This window comes from Eleginops maclovinus, chromosome 2 (assembly GCF_036324505.1).
Source record: "Eleginops maclovinus isolate JMC-PN-2008 ecotype Puerto Natales chromosome 2, JC_Emac_rtc_rv5, whole genome shotgun sequence".
Classification (NCBI taxonomy): domain Eukaryota; kingdom Metazoa; phylum Chordata; class Actinopteri; order Perciformes; family Eleginopidae; genus Eleginops; species Eleginops maclovinus.
Window position 1 is genome coordinate 19,853,453 of NC_086350.1, and position 20,464 is coordinate 19,873,916.

The 20,464-nt window shown below is 43.5% G+C and overlaps 2 protein-coding genes across 3 annotated transcripts; one reads left to right on the plus strand and one right to left on the minus strand.

Moving 5' to 3' along the window:
* Nucleotides 1-204: 204 nt before the first annotated feature.
* On the minus strand, nucleotides 205-15,505 carry nup205 (nucleoporin 205). Of its 2 annotated transcripts, none has more exons than XM_063900741.1 (42): nucleotides 15,446-15,505; nucleotides 14,272-14,414; nucleotides 13,943-14,114; nucleotides 13,613-13,757; nucleotides 13,322-13,481; nucleotides 12,983-13,211; nucleotides 12,729-12,893; nucleotides 12,452-12,627; nucleotides 12,172-12,288; nucleotides 11,922-12,059; nucleotides 11,619-11,769; nucleotides 11,140-11,345; nucleotides 10,746-10,928; nucleotides 10,372-10,422; nucleotides 9,880-10,089; nucleotides 9,548-9,785; nucleotides 9,264-9,453; nucleotides 9,026-9,146; nucleotides 8,574-8,655; nucleotides 8,253-8,417; nucleotides 8,018-8,142; nucleotides 7,767-7,881; nucleotides 7,004-7,153; nucleotides 6,706-6,780; nucleotides 6,376-6,533; nucleotides 6,195-6,275; nucleotides 5,858-6,049; nucleotides 5,420-5,621; nucleotides 5,237-5,335; nucleotides 4,889-5,034; nucleotides 4,316-4,507; nucleotides 4,079-4,200; nucleotides 3,767-3,899; nucleotides 3,385-3,511; nucleotides 3,187-3,260; nucleotides 2,945-3,073; nucleotides 2,598-2,724; nucleotides 2,204-2,376; nucleotides 1,884-2,013; nucleotides 1,643-1,771; nucleotides 788-864; nucleotides 205-688 (listed from the first exon to the last, which is right to left on the minus strand). In XM_063900741.1, the coding sequence occupies exons 1-42, from the start codon at nucleotides 15,471-15,473 to the stop codon at nucleotides 536-538; spliced, it is 5,979 nt and encodes a 1,992-aa protein (XP_063756811.1). In that variant the 5' UTR covers nucleotides 15,474-15,505; the 3' UTR covers nucleotides 205-535. The 2 variants fall into 2 exon arrangements, with proteins under 2 accessions (XP_063756811.1, XP_063756800.1); XM_063900730.1 differs by having other exon boundaries at nucleotides 4,889-5,037.
* A 403-nt stretch (nucleotides 15,506-15,908) lies between these two features.
* On the plus strand, nucleotides 15,909-20,118 carry agk (acylglycerol kinase). The gene is made up of 14 exons (XM_063898310.1): nucleotides 15,909-16,170; nucleotides 16,262-16,301; nucleotides 16,399-16,478; nucleotides 16,562-16,637; nucleotides 16,741-16,866; nucleotides 16,981-17,075; nucleotides 17,675-17,744; nucleotides 17,942-18,021; nucleotides 18,106-18,163; nucleotides 18,736-18,883; nucleotides 19,016-19,113; nucleotides 19,248-19,318; nucleotides 19,433-19,517; nucleotides 19,655-20,118. The coding sequence occupies exons 1-14, from the start codon at nucleotides 16,061-16,063 to the stop codon at nucleotides 19,787-19,789; spliced, it is 1,272 nt and encodes a 423-aa protein (XP_063754380.1). The 5' UTR covers nucleotides 15,909-16,060; the 3' UTR covers nucleotides 19,790-20,118.
* Nucleotides 20,119-20,464: the final 346 nt, after the last annotated feature.

Sequence of the window (20,464 nt, forward strand, 5' to 3'; positions counted from 1 at the left end):
ACATGCACTGAAAAGAAAAGCGAAGTCTGAGTGGTAATCGCCTCAGAAACAGGGACATCTGTCAATCTGAGAAAGCCAGTAAAGTGAGAAAGTTAAACAGGAAGAACCTTTCTATTTACAGTATTCTCATCTGAGTGCATGTCGACAGATAGTGACTCATGTCTGCCATGTGTAGTCAGTCCACACACACAAATGACAAAGTAATTAACAGATTTAGAAAATGTTTAATTTCACAACAGAAAAAGAGGGAGAGAAATATCAGAACAAACAAAATATCACGTTTTCTCAACGAGTAAAAATATCATAAGTGTGTTATCCTTTCTCACTTCTTCGAGAAAACACTCCTTACAAAGCGCTTGTCAATCATAATTAGGTCGCGTGCTGTCATGGTGTTACCATCCCACAATAGTCGAGAGGAGCTGCTACAGGTCAGTTAGGAGGAGCTATGAAGCCAAAAGCAGGCTGATATAAAGTTGAAGTCCTCTGTTGTTTTCGGATGGCAGAGTTTCTGAGTCTTTGTGTTAGCCTGTCTGCCTCAGCTTTTGGGCTGTCGGAGCAGGCCGCGGATTCTGCGGACCAGGGCCTGGATGAAAGTGTAGCGGGAGCGTACTTGGCTGTACAGACTCTCTACGTCCAGCAGCTTCCTCTGCAGAGCCTCTCCGAAACCTGTGGCCATGTCGCTCTTCAGCTGCAGAGACACAAGCACAAACCAGAAGAGAGGTTCAGGAACAGTGGAGGTGGGTTTACAGACGCAGAACATTCAAAGTACGTGGGGGCCGTTTCTTACCAGGTCCAGGTCTTGCTGGCTGACACGCGATAGACCGAGGGCGCGACCTCCGCTTCCCTGCAGCCCGCCAAAGGAATCTGAAGAATATAAATAGATTTGTTTGATTTAGCTTAACTGCAATCAATAGCTTCACAAGGGAAGTTTCCCAACTAGAGCACTACTAACACGGGACTAGTATAACCGGGGCAGCTACGGGATTGATGCCTGTACTATGGAGCCTTGTAAATTCCCACCAAAATATGTGACTTGAAGGGATTCTTTTTTAGGGCATTGTTATGACATCATTTTAATTGTATTTTAATATTGACGTTTGTCCGAAATGCCTTTTGCTTTTTTTACACCAAGATAAAAATAAAAACAGTAAGAAGTACGAACAGTAGGAACAATACGAACAATACGAACAATAGGGAGTGATCAGGTCTTTACACTAAACTCATACCTTTTGGAAAAATTAAATCTGGCCTATGAGGTTTTACGAAGTCAGTCCACTTACTCCATTGTGACACACATAGTTCCAGTTTGTGATTGACAGAGGATGTTATCCTCTCCATTTTGTAAATGTCCATTGTAATATCCATCCCTGTTAAAATTGGGCTTTTTTACTCGCCACCAGGAACAGATTTAATAAATATTTGTCTTTTTTAGTCCATTCTTGAGGTATGAGGTAACCAAACACCCTTCAGTTATGTGAACTGCTACATTTCCACTGATGTTATGACATTTTTACTAAAATGTAATTTCATTTCAGATATAGCAGATTCACACAGGATTACGATCACTGAGCTGAGGTCTGAAAACTGCCGGTAAAGTAAAGTTTTTTAGAAAATTGTGCATATATACAAGATTGCCTCTTACCGTCTGTGAGCCGAGATCTATACAAACTGGCTCCGGGCATCGGGGAGTCCTTGGGGTCGGTGGGAGTACAGTGCAACAGATAGTACTCCAGGTGGCGCCACAGTACAAACAAACACGTCTCGATAACATCTGGAGAGGAGGCCGGTTAAGGCCTCTCACAGTAATCCATGGTTTGGCTTTTCTACAAATATACAAAGGTGTCCACAGTCTAAATCTGGGCCTGCAAAGGGCCAAAGGATACAGGAGCAGAGGGCCAGCAGCTTGGCTCTGTTGTTGATCAGCTGGACGAGTCGTCTCTTGGCTAGTAGGCTCCTCTGCACTGAGGAGATCTTCTCCACGCCTCCCGGGCCCGACACCAGGCCTTGGCACAACTACAGAGAAGATTTCAGTGGTTAGAAACTGAAGACAATGCAAGCTGGAGCCAGACACATGCAGCATATAAAGAACAGATGCTCATTATTCACACCTTTATTTTACTGTGACCTTTACTGTTCATCATTTCGAGGAGTGAAAAACTGCAGCTGAGTGAGAGAGTGAATCAGAGTATTGGTTTTTCATTACCTCCTTGAGCTCGTCAGGAGGCAGCTGATCCAGGCTCTGCAGCTTGCCCAGGCTTTGTCTGTGACTCTGGTGGAAGCGGAAGAAATCTGCAGCGCTGTTCTTCAGCAGGTACATGACCAGACCCAGGCTGGGGGCCCGGGAGTAAGCCATTGATGGCAGAGTGGCTGAGAGATCTTTCAAAACAAATGCCACGGTTCAGTTTCATATTTTGGTGTTGAAAATACAAAGGTATTTTGCTGTAAAAGCTTCTGGATTTCTCATCAGCAGTTAGACACTGAAAACACAAGACAAATGTGAGCAGCGTAATTCACTTAACAGCAGGTAGAAAAGCACGCCTTGTATACAGGACATGAGTCAGACTCTGTCCTGTTTCTTAGTGCAGATTATCACTGACCTGCGCGTGCTCCATCCCTGCCTGCTGGCTCGCTGCCTGAGGGGCTGAAGAGGCAGATGCTGAACTGAGCCTGCGCCGAGCTCTGCAGCAGCAGCGTTTGGCAGTACTCCATGATGTTAGCACACACCTGATGACAGAGGACAGCACCTCTCAGGTCACCCACAATGCAGTACTGATGAATAATCATGACTATGCATCCAACCCACAATGTGTCAGTGGAGTTTTTAACCATTTCCTCCCATTTCTTTCTTGCTGTTGTAACATATCAAAGGAAAGTTTGTTATTTCAGACTAGGGAAAACACATTTCAAGGGAAGAATCTCACTTATAGGTTATTTTAATTCATACCTGCTGCATGGCCACCTCCATCTCCTCTCGTCTTTCTGCTGAGTCAGCAGGCGCAGCGATCTCGGCCTGCTTCAGTAACCTCTCCCGCTCGTTCCCCGCCAGGCGGCCAAGCAGGGACAGACAGAGACGCTACAGGAGGAAAGACATTAATGTACAATTCATTAATTGGATAGTGTATTACAAGATATAGCAAACATGCCACAAAAACATCTTAATAAAAAAAACAGAAGCAGCTGTCTCACCTGGAATCTGTTGATGTGACCCTGGAACTCCATGAGAGCCGCACTGTTGACCTCCCCGCCGGACTCCAGGGCCCCTGAGAGACCGAGCAGGACATTAATAATCATTCGAAGAGTCTGATGTGTTTATTTGCACAATGAAGATAAAATAAATGGCAAAGTGAATAAAAAAAAGAGTTGATAGAGTGTGTATTATTTTACCTGGCAGAGCTGTCTTACTGATGATGCCGGTAAGCAAGGAGAGCTCCTGCAAAGCCCCCATACTGAGCTCCGGACAGCGCAACAAGGACTGAATGGTGTCAGAGTGCACTATCAGCCACTGGAGAACCTACACACAGACACACAGACACACAGACACACACACAGACACACACACACACACACACACACACACAAAGTTAGTTATATAGTTGTCCAACACATTTGCTCACTTCAGCCCAACTAGGGTTTACAGAAACTTTACATATACGAGACAGTATTTATATCCTAATAGATTCTAAATAATATACTAACTCCTAGGATTTTTAGTGTAAAAGGATTTTTTGATTTGGTTTTCTTTTTTTAGCAGTAGTTTTGTGCGTACCTGTGCTGCCCCCTGCTGGTGGTTCATGGTGGTCGAGGTCAGGATCACTTGGAAGAGTCTCAAGGTCGGTAGGAGAATCTGCCTGTAGCGATCCATCGGGCTGGGGATGAAGCCTGAGGGGTCCCTCATCACCCTGCAGAGCACGGGGAACACACAAACTTAGGCTATGGTAGGAATACACAACTTAAAACAGACACTATAAGAACAGAGAGAAAGAACTTTAAGTCGGTTAAATGCAGCGGACAAAGCGAATAAAGAGAGACTTATAACAGCATTGTAATTTTAACACCCATTTCCTCCCCACATGCATACCTGTGTGCATCGCTGTCAGGCACCATGTCAAACACCTGACACTCGATCAGCTGCGCCACCAGCCCGCAGCGCAGCAGCTCCACGGCGCCCTGACCCGTCTTAGCCACGCGAGTCAGCAGAGCCTGAGAACACACAGCAGAGCAATACCTTGATAAGGCTGCTTATAGAGGCTTTTATAATCCATGTGTTTTATGTGAAGAAAACTGCAAAACATAGTGTGTCTGCACATGTCCTCACCATCTTGCTCTCGTAGATGTAAAGTGGTTTGAGGAGGGGGGGCTGAGGCGTGAGCAGAGTCTGCAGGGCGATGTCGTCCTGCCTCAGGCTCTCCACCAGAGAGCGCAGGTAGCCGCTGTTGCAGACGTACACCAGCCATTGATTCTGTCGGTCTATGGACAGGATCCGGTCCAGCACCGCCAGAGCCAACATCTGACAGACAAAAAAAAGGCAGAGAGTAAAACAACCAGCCTAGGTAGGTACTCAAATAATTAACAATCCTGCTTTTACAGCGGTACAAAGCAAAGGAGAGCGAGGATGAAAGATTTTTAAAAAGTAGGCCATCAAATAATAGAAGCAAAGACCCCTGAAATAACAAAGGTAAACAACTTGAAAATAAAATGAATAGAAAAATAAATAAGAGAACTAGCTGCCATTAAATACAGAGGTATTTTTCTGAGCTACTTAGAAAATAATTTATTGTAATTTGAGCCTCTCTTTGCTTTGTTTTAAGGTTGACTTTAGTCTGAAAAAACACCAGTATAGTGCTGAAATGGCCGAGTCAGTATGTTTTTCTCATGCTTTGGCTCTCACCCTGCTGATTTCATGGCCGTCACAGGCGTCCCGACACACCACCTCCATCAGAGACTTGCCATAGCTCTCAATAATAGAGAGATTCTCCCTCTGCAGTTTGGAGAAACCGTCCTCGGGGGCTGTGAGACGCTCCCACATGGCCTTCCCTGCTGAAGGGATGGAGAGCAGACATCTATACATAGTTCCTTTGACATAACACCAGATAAAACATGTTGAGTTCAAACTAAATTCAGACAACATCTATCAGACAATATATGGAATAACATGAGCTCCGGATCATACTTGAAATACATTTTTGGATCCCTGAATATTTTCCAGACTGTCTGTATGAGTGTGTCGGTGTTGTACCTGTCTGCAGAGTGTCTGGTTCATCAGGTTTCTGGGCGATTTGAAGGTAGTACAGCAGGGAGCCATACAGGTGAGCACGCAGGCGCTGGTATCCACCTCCTGACGTGTAAAACACAATATTATAAAATATCCCCAAGCGCAGCATATCCCACGTGACAAATGCTGATTTGTGTCGTCACTAACCGGTGCAGAGGATGAAGTCCAGCAGCTTGCGGAGAATCAGGTGCAGGGCGGAGTTGGCGATGGAGGCGAAGCCAGAAGACACTTCTAATCCCGCCCCCTGCTGCTGCTCGGACAGGACTGATTGGCTGAGGTGGGCTGTCAGAGTGAAGACTGCCCCGGCAACAATGGGCATCAGTTCTCCTGCTGCGTCCTCGGATAACACCTGAAAATGCAAAGCAACATTTATATTTAGGGCTGTAAAAATGTGTATGGGGATGGGTCAGCTTTGTCCTTTGAACATGATATCTGAATAAAATCCATGACACCCTTGAATATCTTCCTTACCATGAGGGTGAATCAAGTTGTATTTAGCCAAAACTTCTCTTAAAGATCTCCCCCATAACATAGTTAAAACACCCATTGCTGCACTGATTTCCCCCTTCCGTGTGACACACTGACCTTGTCGTGCAGGTCCAGCAGCAGGTCTCTGATGATGAGCTGCCTGTCGTCAGCAGGAATGAGATCAGCGGGGCAGGCGGTCAGCAGCGTCTCCACCAGGCTTCTCCATGACCGCAGCGCGTTCCGCTTTGCACTCAGACTCCTGCGGACGCGATTGCGCTCCACCACCTGCTGCAGGATGGAGTTCACCTCCTAGAAGAACACAGCCCCCGCATTGGTCAAAAAGGGCAATTTTAACCTTTACATTTAAAGCAGGGATTATGTCTTTGGGTAATCTGACCCCCAAAAATGCTGCATAATTACACCAATAATAAGTCATTCATTTGAGTTGACTCACCTCCATTAACAGCGGCCTCTGTCCAATGGCTGCCATTCCCTGCAGTGCATTCACCTCAGCCACAAGCACTCTATGAAGCAACTGGAAGAAATGTAAACATCATTTCACATATTAGTTGAAGAACAAACACATAATGTTAGTTATAACGAAATGAAAGTTTACGTTTGACCTTGGGACTCACCTTGACATTGCACACAGTGTGTCCCTGCTCGTTGACGTGCTCGCAGTTGGAGATCACTTGCTCTATCTGAGTGCGCTCGAAGAAGTCCAGCTGCAGCAGCTCAGGCATATCCTGACTGAAGTCGATGGCGTCCAGCACGCTCAGCAACTTCCTGCGCACTGATGCATCAAACAGGGACAGGGTGAGAGTAAAAGTTAAAACCTATCTGCTATAATTCCTTAATGAACTCCTTAATAGCATTTAATGACAGTTTGGTTAAATATCTCAAATCATTCAAGAGGTTAAGGTGTCCTTAAAGACTGTTTAGATGTGTACCAAAGAGGCACAAACCTTTAGAAACGGTGTCAAAATGCAGGAAGCCACAGACGGATCTGGTTTCTTCTTCCATTCCTGATTCTCCATCAGCTGTAAAGGAAAGTTAGGATGTTGTTAGGTTTATCATTAAGAGACCTTTGTTATGTGATCAAGGCAAAGTATCGCCAAACCTTGGGTAATGTAAAATTGTATTACCTTTTAAACCAAAAAACGTCCGTCTCAAACAGTGTGTATAATTTCAAAGAGTGTACCTTCCTCAGAAAAAAACTCAGATTAGAGGTTAAAGAAAAGAACTGAATTTTAAGACAGATACCTGTGTGTTGAGTGTGAGGCTGGTCGTCCAACAGCAGGCTGACCAGGCGCTGTGTGTGTGAGCGCTGGCGGTTCAGCGAGGTCACTCTCAGCTCGATGGCGGCTGTTTTCATGAGCCACGACATCTGGGAGAGGGCGGCGATCTGATTACCTGAGGGCAGCAGAGTGTAGAATTGATGCAATGAAAAAGAAAATACATCTACTCTAATTCAACAGACATCGATAGATGGGGGAAGGGAGAGTCCAGCAGATGGCAGTAATGCACTTAATGACGGAACTCAACTCAACAGTAGAAGATAAGGAAAGGGGGGAGGTACAGGAGGTGTATGCAGTGGAAGATGGTTTTTTTTCTTGTTGCAAATCTAATATTCAATAAGTTAGCCAGATAAGAGATAGCCTTTGGGTTAATATTGAAATTCATAAATAAGCGGGGAGACTTGCACATCTCACATGAAAGCATTATTTTTCTGACGTGGGTAAACCTTTGTTTTCACTAACAACACAGCTATATCAGCATTTTCCCTAAAATTGTTATTAGGTCTTGACTCGGGAGATATAAGACCCTGCTTCTATTCACACATGTCAATTAAATGTCCTTGAACATATCAGTGACAGACAGCCTGTGTGAAAGGGACTTGGTTTCTCTAGGGTTCTGCTTTTCCTGCATTTACATTTCCTGCCTCTTTGTTTCATGTTTGGTATTAATCACATCTCTAATCCCTGTGTTTTGATAGATTTTAGCACCAAGTAGATTCTCTACTCACTGGGCAGGATGAAGGGCAGGTGCTGCAGGTGAGAGAACAGGAAGTCCTGGCTGGTCCTCAAATAGCGCATGGTGGGTCCTGATGTGTCTGGGCAGGCACACAGCTGGTAGATCACCTGGGAGCGGAAAACAAGGACAGTCAGACGCAAAAAACTAATAAATAAATCAGCCCCACAATTCCATTTATACATTCACCTAAAGGGTATAAAACATTCAAATGACGGTGTATTTTTATTAGAGGATGAGGTGTACCTGGTAGCAGAGCTCAGCCAGGTGTGGGGCCTGCTGAGTGAGCACAGGTCCTGATCGCTTCTCTGTGCCTCTCTGCAGCAGACTCAGGATTGCGTGAAGGCAGCTGCGTGGACACCCCAACACACCTGTAACACACAAATGCAAGGTCCACATCCTTTCATCTTAACCAGAACACAAATATTTGCTATAATCTCATCCAAACTGAGCATGCCATCGGTCAAAGCAGCAGTCTGACCTGGGTCCTGGAGGTTGGTGGAGGACACAGGCTTCTTCACTTCATATCCCAGGAGGTACAGGGCCAGATTTGGCGTCTTCAGCTCCAAGGAGGTGATGAGCAGGTTCAGCAGATGGATCTGGGTTTCATGTCGGATCCTTGCAACCTTCTGCTGTGCGTCAGAGTCTGGAGGTTAAAGCGTAATGAAAAAGGTGAGTTTGAGTGTGACTGGTATGGAACACAGGCTTAGCTCTCACAGCGTCAACACAAGAGAATTTAACCTCATGCAGAAGATTTTTGATTATTCACTTTTTTCAGATAACAAAAGGACTTCTGTCTCACCATCTCCGTTGTCTGTTCCCTCCTCGGCCTCTTCATTGTCGAGACACTCCACAAAGCCTGCCATTAGCTTGTCGCTCACAGCCTGAGGGACAGAGACACAAAGGGTTCTCATCTTCAAACACAAACAACCAACAAAACTAAAGTTGCACACATTACAACACTAAGCCAGAAACACCTCAGTGAATCGGGAAAATAAAACGAAACACAAGAGCTTCCTACAATTTATTTAGACAGCATCACATTAATGTAGATATTAAACAGTACAGTAATGAAACACTGGATGAATGTACCAATAGCTTTTACAGAAAGCAGGTTACAGGATCTAATGATATATATTTAAATGATGTATAAATATAAACAACTACATTAAAACTGTGTTATTTTGGAATACTGCTCATCATTTCGAGAAATATCCTTCGACTGGGTTATACAATGCTTTTTATTTGACATACCTGGTCATGTGTGAAATCTCCCACCAGCCTGTTCTGAATGTTGGGGTAGTTGGCGATGCGACGCAGGATCTTGGCACTCTGGAAGGAAGCCTCTGGGTTGGAGCTGCTGTGGTACAGATACCTGCGAGGGACAAATATAGGCAATGATTAATAATGAGTCAGGGAGTTACATGAACACACAAGAACAGAAATCACAGCAATGGCTCTAACTCCACCGTTTGGATGAAACTTTTTTTACCTGCCAATATTGACAATGTGATCGGCCCTTCGTGTTTGAGGACTGACTCCCTGGAGGAGCTGCTCCAATGGGGAGACCAGCAGGGAGGCCTGGCTCTCCCTGAGGAGGTCCATGAATACCACTTCCTTCTGTAGGGCCAAGTCCAGCAGGCACAGGACGCGCAGCACCGCTGATTCCAGGTGCTTCTTACCTGTCGGGGAGTAATAGAGCTTGTCAGTGTACACACACACACACACACACACACACACACACACACACATCTCTGCCAGCACATGTTTTCTCACCAGGGAAGGGTGCATAGGTGTCCAGCTGGCGCACCCCCTCCTCCAGCAGGCTGAGGCAGAGCGTCAGCGTGGGCGAGTCGTTCAGCAGGTGGAACATGAGGCTGTGGCCCGGGGGCTTGTGGGCCGCGAGCTGCTCTCCCTGCAGCTCCACAATCTCCTGGACAAAGTCTGAGGGCTGGGGCTCATAGTCCCGCAGCAGCTTGTGGAACACCTCCAGGACGGCGTCAGCAACCTCCCACTGAGAGACCATACCAATGGAAAGACAGCTGAGTGTGTGTGGGTCAAAGAGCAGACATGCATGCACGTGTTGAGACACTGGGAGGGCACTGTACCTTCTCCGCTGGATGGCGATATGCCCGGGTGGGGAAGGGGAGGAACACAGAGTCACGCAAGAAGTTCAGGTATGGCTGGAAGCCGGGTGCGCGTAGCCCCGCCCCTAAATTAACAGGCAGGCCGCTCTCCACCAATGTGCTGATCAGGTGACAGAAGCCCCGGGTCAGAGGGTACTCCTCACAGCTTGACTCAATCTCATTCAGCTCCACCTTAGAGTCAAACAAAGCAAATCAAAAAGTTTACAACACAAATGTGCATCTTGTTAAAGGATATCTAACTTTTTTTTTAAAAGGAAGGTGTTGGAGATTAAAATTAACGTGTAACTTATAAAACCAAATCCTGCAGTGAAAATGTTAAACAACAACCCGCTCCATTCAAGGCTACATCATTTTAAATATTCCCTACAGGCATCAAATGAAGCATCTTTAGCCATATCTTGAAGTAGAGAGAGACTGAGAATAATCAAAACTCCACCAAACACAAAGACTCACCTCAATTCCAGCTGCCTGCCTCTGTCCTGGGGCTCGCACTGTCTGAAGGATCTGTGGTACAAGAATATGGAAAGGAAACATAAAATCTGATTCAAACTGTGCCATAACAGAATTAAGTATCTTTGTAAAGATAAGAGAATACCCCCACCAGATGAGAAAATCTGAGATAAAATGACTGGCTGACAATACATTTTAGTTTTGTGTTGGACTGGTACAATAGCCAAAATATCACCTAAAAAACTCAATCTTCTACCCCTATATGAAAATAAAGAGTGACCTTTCAGAAACCATGTTGGAATTTCATATGAGAAATCACACTCTCTTTCGTATGAAATCATCAACTTCAATAGTTCTGTTTATTTTCAACCGCTAACCTGTGTGTATTCCAGTGACTGCCACAGGGAAGCAGCGATCTCTGGGGACTTCCCGAAAGCTGCCAGGCAGTGCAGGAGCTCCGCCTTCAGGACGGGGGGAACGCTGCACTGGAGCAACCCCAACATCACCACCACGGGGGTCCACTGTGGATGCTCGCACAGTGCCAGGCGAGCATTTTCACTCTATAGAGAAAGAAAAATATATATAATGTATCTCACAAAACACGGACAATCTCAGAAACCGGAACATACAGATTTGTTCAGGACATAAGGTGAGTGTAAAAGGAATCACAAATAACTTCTTCACACATCGATCTGGATCATAACGTGTTTTATAATCCCCTTAATACGAGGAGCAAACAGGCCTATCCTTTAAGTGACTGTTCTTCCATACCCATGTGATGATGGTGGTGAGCAGCTGCAGGAAGGAGGTGAGTCCTTCCAGCTCTCTCTGGGTGATGCCTCTGAGGGACGGGTGGCGGAACTGTGCTGCGTCTGGATTTGGAAAGTCTCGCCGCAGGTTCTCATGGTAGAGCATTAGCGAGTGGAAAAAGTGTTCCCAAGACACCGGGCTGCCCGACACTCCCTGGAGGTTGTCACCTGCGCACATCAACATGAAGTGAGTTTGGTATTCATTTGGACACGTATTACACTAAAGCTAGACAATAGACTTTAAGAGTCTAGGGTGCATGTCACCTACATCTTTAGAGATTGAAAACATGGCAGAAATTCAAATTCAGAAACCTCAGAGGCCAAACTGGACTTCAAATGCTCAATATCAGATAGAAATCTAAGAATATGTTTGTTGTTATTCAACCCCAGACAATCCCTTTCTGAGGATTTTCCAAGTTATACAAAAAAAACTGCTCTCACTGTGCGTGGCTCCGTTGGTTTTGAGCAGGCTGAAGGCGTAGTGGGAACACTGCGGACCATTGGCGAGCCCTTTCAGCATGCGGAGATAGGAGATATAGAGGGTGGAGGGCAGGAGGTCTCCCATCTGACGCACAAACTTGGACAGAACCACCTTTGTCAAAGCATATGTAAAGGGAAAGTCTTTTAACAGAAAAGTTGACATGATATGATTCTCTTGAGAAAGCCAAAACCTTAGTCACCACAATTATTGGTTGGACGACAAACTTTTTTATGCAATCAGGTTCCAGAAAGTGCAGCTCTCACCTGTTTGTGTGGAGGCCTTTGCAGCGCCATTCCCAGGTAGGACCCCTGCAGGGAGGTGTGTTGGAGAGACTCTGTGGGACACCAGAACTCCAGACCCAACTCTAGCCCAAATGGGTCCTTACTGTAAAACTCTCCTATCTGCAAAGGCAAAGCAGAACCAACTGTCACACACTCAAACCCACAGTGTGAGGCAGTTTGAGTATAAGGTTGATCGTTTGGTATAGAAGTGTGTAAAAAAAAAAACACTGACCAGGATCATGAGATGTTCTAAGTCCTTGCGTAGCGACGATGGAAGCTCCCCCTCCATTTGTAGAGACATGTGCACCAGACGGGCATCCTCATCTGCGCGGTTACGAAGCTGTTTCACCTACACATACAGCACAAATATGTTATTTTCACTCAGTATGCAAAATAATACAAACAACCCAATACCTAATCAAAGACAAGCTGAAGACACACTCCAGCATGATATCCATCCATGTGAACCTCTTACTTAAACATAGGTAACGGACACCTGTGACATCTCTCACCTTCATTGGCATGAGCGCCAGGAAGTCTGTGATGAGTGAATGGAGGCGGCGGATGTAAAACTCTTCCTGGGCACAGCCCTCACATCCCAGGATGCCCTCCTTCATAAACAGGAAGACGTCTCCCAGCAGAGCCTGGTCAGTCAGAGTCTCGTCTGCCTCTGTGAACTCCACCAGGGCTGCACAGCATACAGATATAAGTATTAGTAACATTGAATAGCTGCTACCTTTGAGACTTTATTTTACTTCATAGGGCAGACCGATAAAAAAAGGACCTTACCCCCTCCCTGTGGGAGCTGAGAAAGGACCCTCAGAGACAGAGCCCAGGCCAGGCGACACACAGCCTGCAGACCTGGAAGCTTCCATGGCTGGCCGTCCATCAGCCTGCTGTGCACCGCAGACACATACTGCCTCTCAGTCAGCAAGGGCAGCGCCTGGATCAGATCTGTTGGAACACAGAGACGATCCCTCACTAGCTGTAGAAGGAAAACTCTGAAATCCAGAGCAGTACAAAAAGAAATCTAATGTTCTCACCTTCTCTATCTTCCGTTCCCTGTTCCACAAAGCTCACATCTAAGCAGTAGAGTAGAGCCATGACCAGAGCCAGGTTCACGCTGTCCAATGAGCCATCAGCTTGAGCGGACACTGTCTCCAGGTGGCCAATAAGAGCCAGGGTGTCGTCTTTAGACAAAGGAGACTGGCAGGTCCATGAAAACAGGCTGTCTGCCAGAGCCTGTCTGCTCTCTCTAATAAGGTCAGAGACCTGGGGACAGAAGAGGGAGTTAGTTGTTGTCCATATTTTCTTCTACTCAATGTGGCTTTTTCAAAAAAGGTTATTTCCATTTCAAACAAACACAAATGATTTGCTTCTACCTCTTTCCTGTGCTTCTCATTGCCAAGGCCACGCTCCTTCTGCAGCCGTTCAAATTCACGTGCCACATTTATCTCCGACACCAATGTGAGGATGCGTTTGGTCAGACCCTGGTTCATTAGTTCATCTGTGAAACGCGTTGTCAAAGCCACCAGCTCTCCACTGAGGGAGAAAACCAACAGAACAGGTCAACAACAAGAACACATGGATGTTGTGTGAAAAACAGCAGAATAAAGAAATACTCAAAGCAGCTGTCACTGCTTGAATGCTTCATTAGTAGATAGCATTATTACCTCAGGTCCAGGGTGAAGGTCTTGCCATGGCGTGACTGGATGAGTGTGCGCAGGGAGTTGGCCACACAAAGCTTTCCATCCCAGTAGAGCAGCACAGCTACCAGGCCTCGTGTCAGACCTGGAAAATGGGGCTGCTGTTGCTCCCCTAAAAGACAGATAAATATATTTAGAATATCAATTGTTTGAAATATCATAGTCCACTACTGTAAGTCATGCAAGGATTATATTGTATCTACCTCCCAAATTACCACACAATACACACTAAACAAGTTTACAAAACTTCCTAGAATCTTGCTTTCGAGTTGTGTCTTTTTCTTATGTCCACTTTACCTGCTAACAGAAGCTCCAAAGCTGATAACTCTCCAATATCAAACAAATCGCTGAGGATGAAGGCCTCCGAGAGAAGCTGCTCTGGAAGGAGCCGTGACCCCTGCTGACCCTGGATCGCGATGCCTTCAGTGCTGGCTTTACGCACCTTCTCTCTCTGCTCTGCACTCTTTGGCTGAAAATTGAGAGAAGACCAAATGTTAGAACATTCTCAAGACACACTGTCAATAGAAAATGTGTCTGTCTGCCCCAAGGAAGGTGCAGGATACACAAAAAGAAAACTATTGTCACATTCGTACAAGATATGGGTCACTACACAAGTGTTCTCTCACCGGGTTTTTGAAGAGTGACAGAAAGTGCGGTTTGTGTTTCTTCAGCTGCAAGTCGAGGAGGTGGACGCTCTCTGGCTGTCTCCTCAACACCGCTCCATCCACTGTCTCCCATAGTTCCTTCAGCGGCCCCCACAGACTGGCTCCTGAGTGGGAAGAAATGTTTTTTCAAAGGTTAACAGACAAGCACAGAGCTAGACCTTTTAAAACCATACTGGCATTGGTTTATCTTGCTTTATCTATTATCTGATATATGTCAAAATAAAATAATCCTGAACTAATCTTGGGCTTAACTATGGCAAAGAGTCACATTTTACTCTAGCAATAAAAATATGTAAATATGTACGTGAATAATTGATCAAGCAATGAATAGTATATCAAAGGTTTGTATGGTTGAGACTTATTACAGATGTTGAACCACCGTAACTCAAACGATGAAAGACTTGCAATTGACAGCAAATAGCATTAAAAGTGAAATGACCATCGATCACATCAATCTTCAAAATGCGTTTTACTTTTAATGTTAGTTATTCAAGATGTAAGATATTTTTCCATATCGTTTTAGATTGCTTATCATTGTTTTATACATAACTAGGTTCTGAGCTGTCACTACGCAACATCAACACAGTCTGTACAGACGTGTCTGACCGTTAACTGGTAGCAGCAAACAACTCTGACTCATTACCAACTCACAGGAGAAACTACTTAGATTATCTGGACCTGAATGTAACTCTTACAGGAACTTCATGTTGTTAGCATCCCAGTACAAAATACCAAGCACTGGTGCCAAATATGTCTTTGCTTGTGCGTTTGTTTCAGTTTTGATTCCATGAGTAAACTCGTCTGATAACCCGTTTGACCGGGGTTCCGTGAGAGAGCTCATACTGCCCGTATTTGCTTCTAATATAAACATGTGGTTACGCTAAAGCTAAGCATTGTACCCAGCAAATAGTTACACTAACATTAGCTAAACTAACATGTTTTGCAGGCTAGGCTACGTTAGCCTAGCAGCCTGAGTGAATTTGAGTGATCCATCGCCATGTGGTCAAAACCTGACGTCGCCTAAACTGTTGCTAAACAGCGAATATAGGCATGTTTATCTGTGACATTATAACTCATAGCAACTCATAGGACTGAACACAATTTAGCTACTTTACGAAATAAATATAGTTCATACCCGAATTTACCGCCATCTGGGCCGCCATGATACACTTTCGGAAAACCGGACAGGGGGTGCCGTGGTTGTGCCGTTGTGAAATTAAAAAAGGTATCTACTCTTAATAAGCTTCAAACATATTTTATCAAATTATATTTACCAGTTCTACTCAAATGTGAATACTTGGTAGTTTGTTTTGTAAATTAGCTTAAAATATTTATGAAATTCTGATTGATTCTTTCAGGCGAGGTCCTCAGAGCGCAGAGGCCATCTAGCTAGCTAAATGGGAATTGTAGTTTATTGATATATTTCCTGAATACGTTCTTTTAATACATTTCGAATGGACATCATTTATTTTAAGAATTCAGTACCCTTTCAAATATTATTTTAAAGTAATCATTTGTAAAGCAGCACCCGTTATACCTTGAAACGCTTTAATGAAACACAAGTGACACAAACATTGGTTCCGCCTTGTGTTCGCCCGTACTGTTTCGACGTTACACCAACATGTCCATGCAGTCTGACAGTAGAAGACCCGTGACCGCTGGGATGAAAATGTGTCATTCATGAATATAAAACGTCCCAAATGTATAACTGCATTAAAATAGAGGGCTTGGCAACTATTTAATTAAAACCATGGCTCGGGTTGTGAAAGTGTTTCGCACTCTGCGGAATAACTGGAAGAAGTCCACATTTGCTGTTTGCGTTTTGTCTTATGGAGGCTACTGGCTGTATGGTAAACACTGGTGAGTCTCTCGGGTTATTAAATGACCTCGAATAACATTAAGCATACTGCATGTTCTAGTTTTTTAACATTTGTTTCTTGTGTTTTGCTAGTGACTCCCTTCTGCGGAGAGAGGCCTGTCTATTGGCCAGGGTAAGACATCACTTGTTGTTGCTCATACATTGTCATATACCAAACCCATCAGAAATGCACTCGTAGCCCTAATTATAATCATTGTAACTCCTGATAGGAATTTGGGCGTCAACAAATAGCACCATTTGAGCGTCTGAGGAAAGCAACAGTGATTTTGAACCCTGCAGCCTGCGGTGGGTAAGTATCCTCTCAGTATTTTCTACAGTGAAGACCCTGGTCTTTCGCAGAATATTGACAACTTCCTCTTTAAATCCTCCCAGGAAAGCCAACAACCTGTTTGAAAAGAATGCCGCTCCTATTTTACACCTGGCTGGTGTGGAGGTGACAATAGTAAAGGTATTTTAGTTTTATTTCCCATTTGGAATCCATCAGTGCTATGAGTGTATCTAGTATGGATACCGTGTGACACCATGAGTGTAAATTAATTGTTTCTTTACAGACAGATTATGAAGGCCAGGCTAAAAAGCTAATGGAGCTTGCGGAACAAACAGACATGCTGATCGTGGCCGGCGGGGATGGCACCTTGCAGGAAGTCGTCACAGGTTTACTGCGAAGGCCCGATCAGGTATGTGTCACACACTTGTCGATTGTCACCATGATTTGGTTTAGGAGATAATTGCAAAACAGGTCCCAATTTTTCCTTTTATGGATGTCAATAACACATGTTTAATGACAACAGGACACCACCTGTCACACACCCATTGGATTCATTCCACTGGGCACTCGCAACTCCCTGAGCCCTAGTCTTCACCTCCTCAGTGACAACAAAGTCAAGTAAGTATCCATTTAAAATTTTACAGAAATATCTGAATTTTAGCATCATACATCTCACTAGGTGTGTCACAACAACAACATTTGGGACACTAGATGGATATGACCTTGATTTATTTAGCAGACCCCGATATTGTCAATGTGTTTTATGCGTCTTTGTTTACTTAAGAATGCCACTAACAGCCAGGATGAACAGAATGGTTGTCCTATACATCATAAGACTTGGCTGCAGTGCGTACATCACACATTATTGTTGACCGAGCCCAGGGACACCCTTTTTTATTGTTTTCATTTAGGCTATTATATGTCATGGTTTGTTTTTCTCATTCGAATTCCATTGTGTGAATAATATAAAGAATTAAAGTAAATGGGCTTTTGAAAGGGTGTGCCTGCATTAATATGCTATTATACTAATATTATATGAGTAATATAAAACTACAGTAATATTGTTTATCTCAATTATTTCTAGGATCATATATTGCCCAAGAAAATGTGTTAGTGTTACTGGCCAAAATCTAACCTGTGTACTGGATGTGTTTGACTGTAAAAATCCAATATGTGTATGGTAACGTATTTTTTCTTATCATAAATTACTTTTACAGAGACATTACATCAGCAACACTCTCCATATTGAAGGGAGAAACTGTACCTCTGGATGTGCTTCAAATCAAAGTAAGGAACTGATTCTGTTTACTCTTGCCAAGCCTCAAATAATATAATTCTTAAAGGTACATACTTGGCTTGGTCAGTTTTTGGTTTACAGGTCAAATTAACAGATGATAAAATAACTCTTCTCATGAAGTAGTATAATGTATCCATTGTTGTTTAGTTCTATAATTTGTGTTTTTGTTGTGTGTGTGTGTTTCCAGGGGGAGACAGAGCAGCCCGTCTTCGCTCTGATGGGACTTCGTTGGGGTGCTTTTAGAGATGTGGCGGCAAAAATCAGCAAGTAAGACTACAAAAGTGGTCACTCAGATTACAAAGCCTGGATAATTTCCCAAACACAAGAGTAATTCACCTTTTTTCCAAATAGATATTGGTACCTCGGACCACTGAAGACCAACGCAGCACATTGGTTAAGTACTCTACATGTAAGGATATTTCTTTTGTTTAACATACCTGGGTTAGAACACTATATACATACTCCAACAATGCAACATAGTTATATAAGACATAAAACAAATCAAAAGATGTAATAACAAAAAATATAATGAAATAGTGCAAGCAGAATTCTATATACAAGTACATAGAATGTGATATATCCCTTTTTTGAGTAGATATATAAACGAATAAACGATGACATTTATCACCTGTTTTCTACAACAATTAAACCTTAAACAGTTTTAAACCTATACAAATATTTCTTAGGTGTAGGTTTCAGTTCAATAATAGTATCCAAGTGCTGATTTTGAAATGTTCTATCTCTCATTGTTTTAATCCCCATTCACCAGCATGCACACATGCATAAATACATTTAAAATGTACAAATACATTTCATGCATTAAAATTCCATAAAATAACCCAAAATAACAGAAAAAAGCACTTAGAAAAAGAGGAAAAACAAACAGAACAGAGCCCAAAGACTTCAGCCATCTTCTGTTCATCATAAAATGATTTCCATATCTCATGTCTCCCCATTTCCTCTTCACCTTCCCTTCGCCAGGAATGGCCCCTGGTCCGGGAAGTCACAGTGTCCTACTTGGCTCCAAACCTTCGGCCCCCTGATCTGTCCCCTCAGAAGCCCCAGAGACCCAACGTGCTGTACCGCATCTTCCGCAGGCTGAAAAACCGCTGGAGCCCTCCTGTCATAGGTCAGTGTGTGTCATTATGTCGACGCTTTGGACACAGCATGGCAACTTTACACTAAATCCTAACAGTAAATGTCCTCCTTTGTGTGTGTGTGTGTGTGTGTGTTTGTGTGTTTGTGTGTGTGTGTTGATCAGAGCCTCCAAAAGTAGAAGAGCCAGTGCAGTGGGAGGAGAAGCAGCTTTCGACATTAGAGCTGTTCGTTCAAACGCACAACAAAAATCCAGTGCAAAGGGTCAGTGCAAAAATATGTGTATTTTTAAAACATTGTTCCTGAGCTCTTCAATTCTGATTTGATGTCATCAAACATATTTGCCTTGTTTTTTTACTTTCTTTTAATTCATTTTTTTCATTTTTTTTTGCTTGCAGCGTATAAATGACTCCCTGATGATCTGTGCCGAACCGGACAACCTCACAGTGGGCGAGTTCATCACTGTTGGGTCAGTACATAACATTTTTTATTCATCTGATGGAAACGGATACATTTCTCATCATATTAAAGGTAATGTAAAAGTAAGTTCAAGTAAAAAAAAGGTACATTTTCTTCATCCTAGTAACAAAAAAGAAGAGGACTCCACCGTATTCACTAAAGAGTCCACAAAACTGGAAGCCAGTGCCTGCCGGCTTCAGCTTCCAGAGGTCAGATTTCATGCCTTTTTTAATTATTTTACAGCTACACTACTTCAGGATTGTGCTGATATTAGTCAGTGTACTTTCTAAAGATCAGTATTTCAGTTTTGTGGTGATATCTGACTTTTTCTTCTAACGCTTCACAGGGTACCGCTGGCTTTTACAACATCGACAACGAGGAGTACGAGGCCATGCCTGTAGAGATAAGTCTGTTGCCACGGAAACTACGGTTCTTTATCAGTGCGGAGCGCAGGGAGCAGCTCCTCACACAGATGCAGTGATGGAGAAATGCATTACAACAAAAAGAAGATAACAACAAAAGGAGACAAAAACTGATCTCCAGAGAAACAGCTACACAGAAGTTGTTTGGTAAACAGATGTCGTACTAATGGATTATTTTACTACATGTTAACTATGATAGAATATACAGTTTATCCATAATAAGGATCACATCCACGCGGTGGTGTATTAAAGGACCAAGGCTTTGTTTCTTAGAGCCAGTCACCTGTGTACGGATTGACTTAAGGAACTGACTTTACGTTTACTGAGTGGTTTATTATTGCCTTCACATTCAAACTCGGTCAATAAAATGAATATTTGTCCAACTGAAGTGTATCTTGTTAGTATGTAGCACATGGTTTCTATTGATATATTTAGGTGATTGATGATTAAAGAAACACACAACTGCACTGGTCTCATAACAGTGAGACCAGTGCAGATAATAAATACCTAATAAAGCCTTAATAGATTTATTTCTATTGTTGGTTCAACACTTAGCACACCAAAAATTACAGGAAATGCAAGTGCAGAACGATACAATCAATTTATAAATAGAAATGTGAGGCAGTAGGATAGCTATGTCAACATTTTATCATTGTATTGAAGTTCAGAAGGAAATTGAATAGCTAGTGTGACTATTTCTTTATTATGTTTTGGGGGGTTTTCCCCTTCCCTGT

Coding starts and splice junctions, on each gene's coding strand:
- agk (XM_063898310.1), top strand. CDS start 16,061: ATGGCTCGGGTTGTGAAAGTGTTTCGCACTCTGCGGAATAACTGGAAG. Junction 16,479..16,561: donor AACCCTGCAGCCTGCGGTGG/GTAAGTATCCTC, acceptor AAATCCTCCCAG/GAAAGCCAACAACCTGTTTG. Junction 19,518..19,654: donor GCCGGCTTCAGCTTCCAGAG/GTCAGATTTCAT, acceptor AACGCTTCACAG/GGTACCGCTGGCTTTTACAA.
- nup205 (XM_063900730.1), bottom strand. CDS start 15,473: ATGGCGGCCCAGATGGCGGTAAATTCGG. Junction 5,336..5,419: donor GGACTTCATCCTCTGCACCG/GTTAGTGACGAC, acceptor TTTACACGTCAG/GAGGTGGATACCAGCGCCTG. Junction 1,772..1,883: donor GCTGCTGGCCCTCTGCTCCT/GTATCCTTTGGC, acceptor CCTCCTCTCCAG/ATGTTATCGAGACGTGTTTG.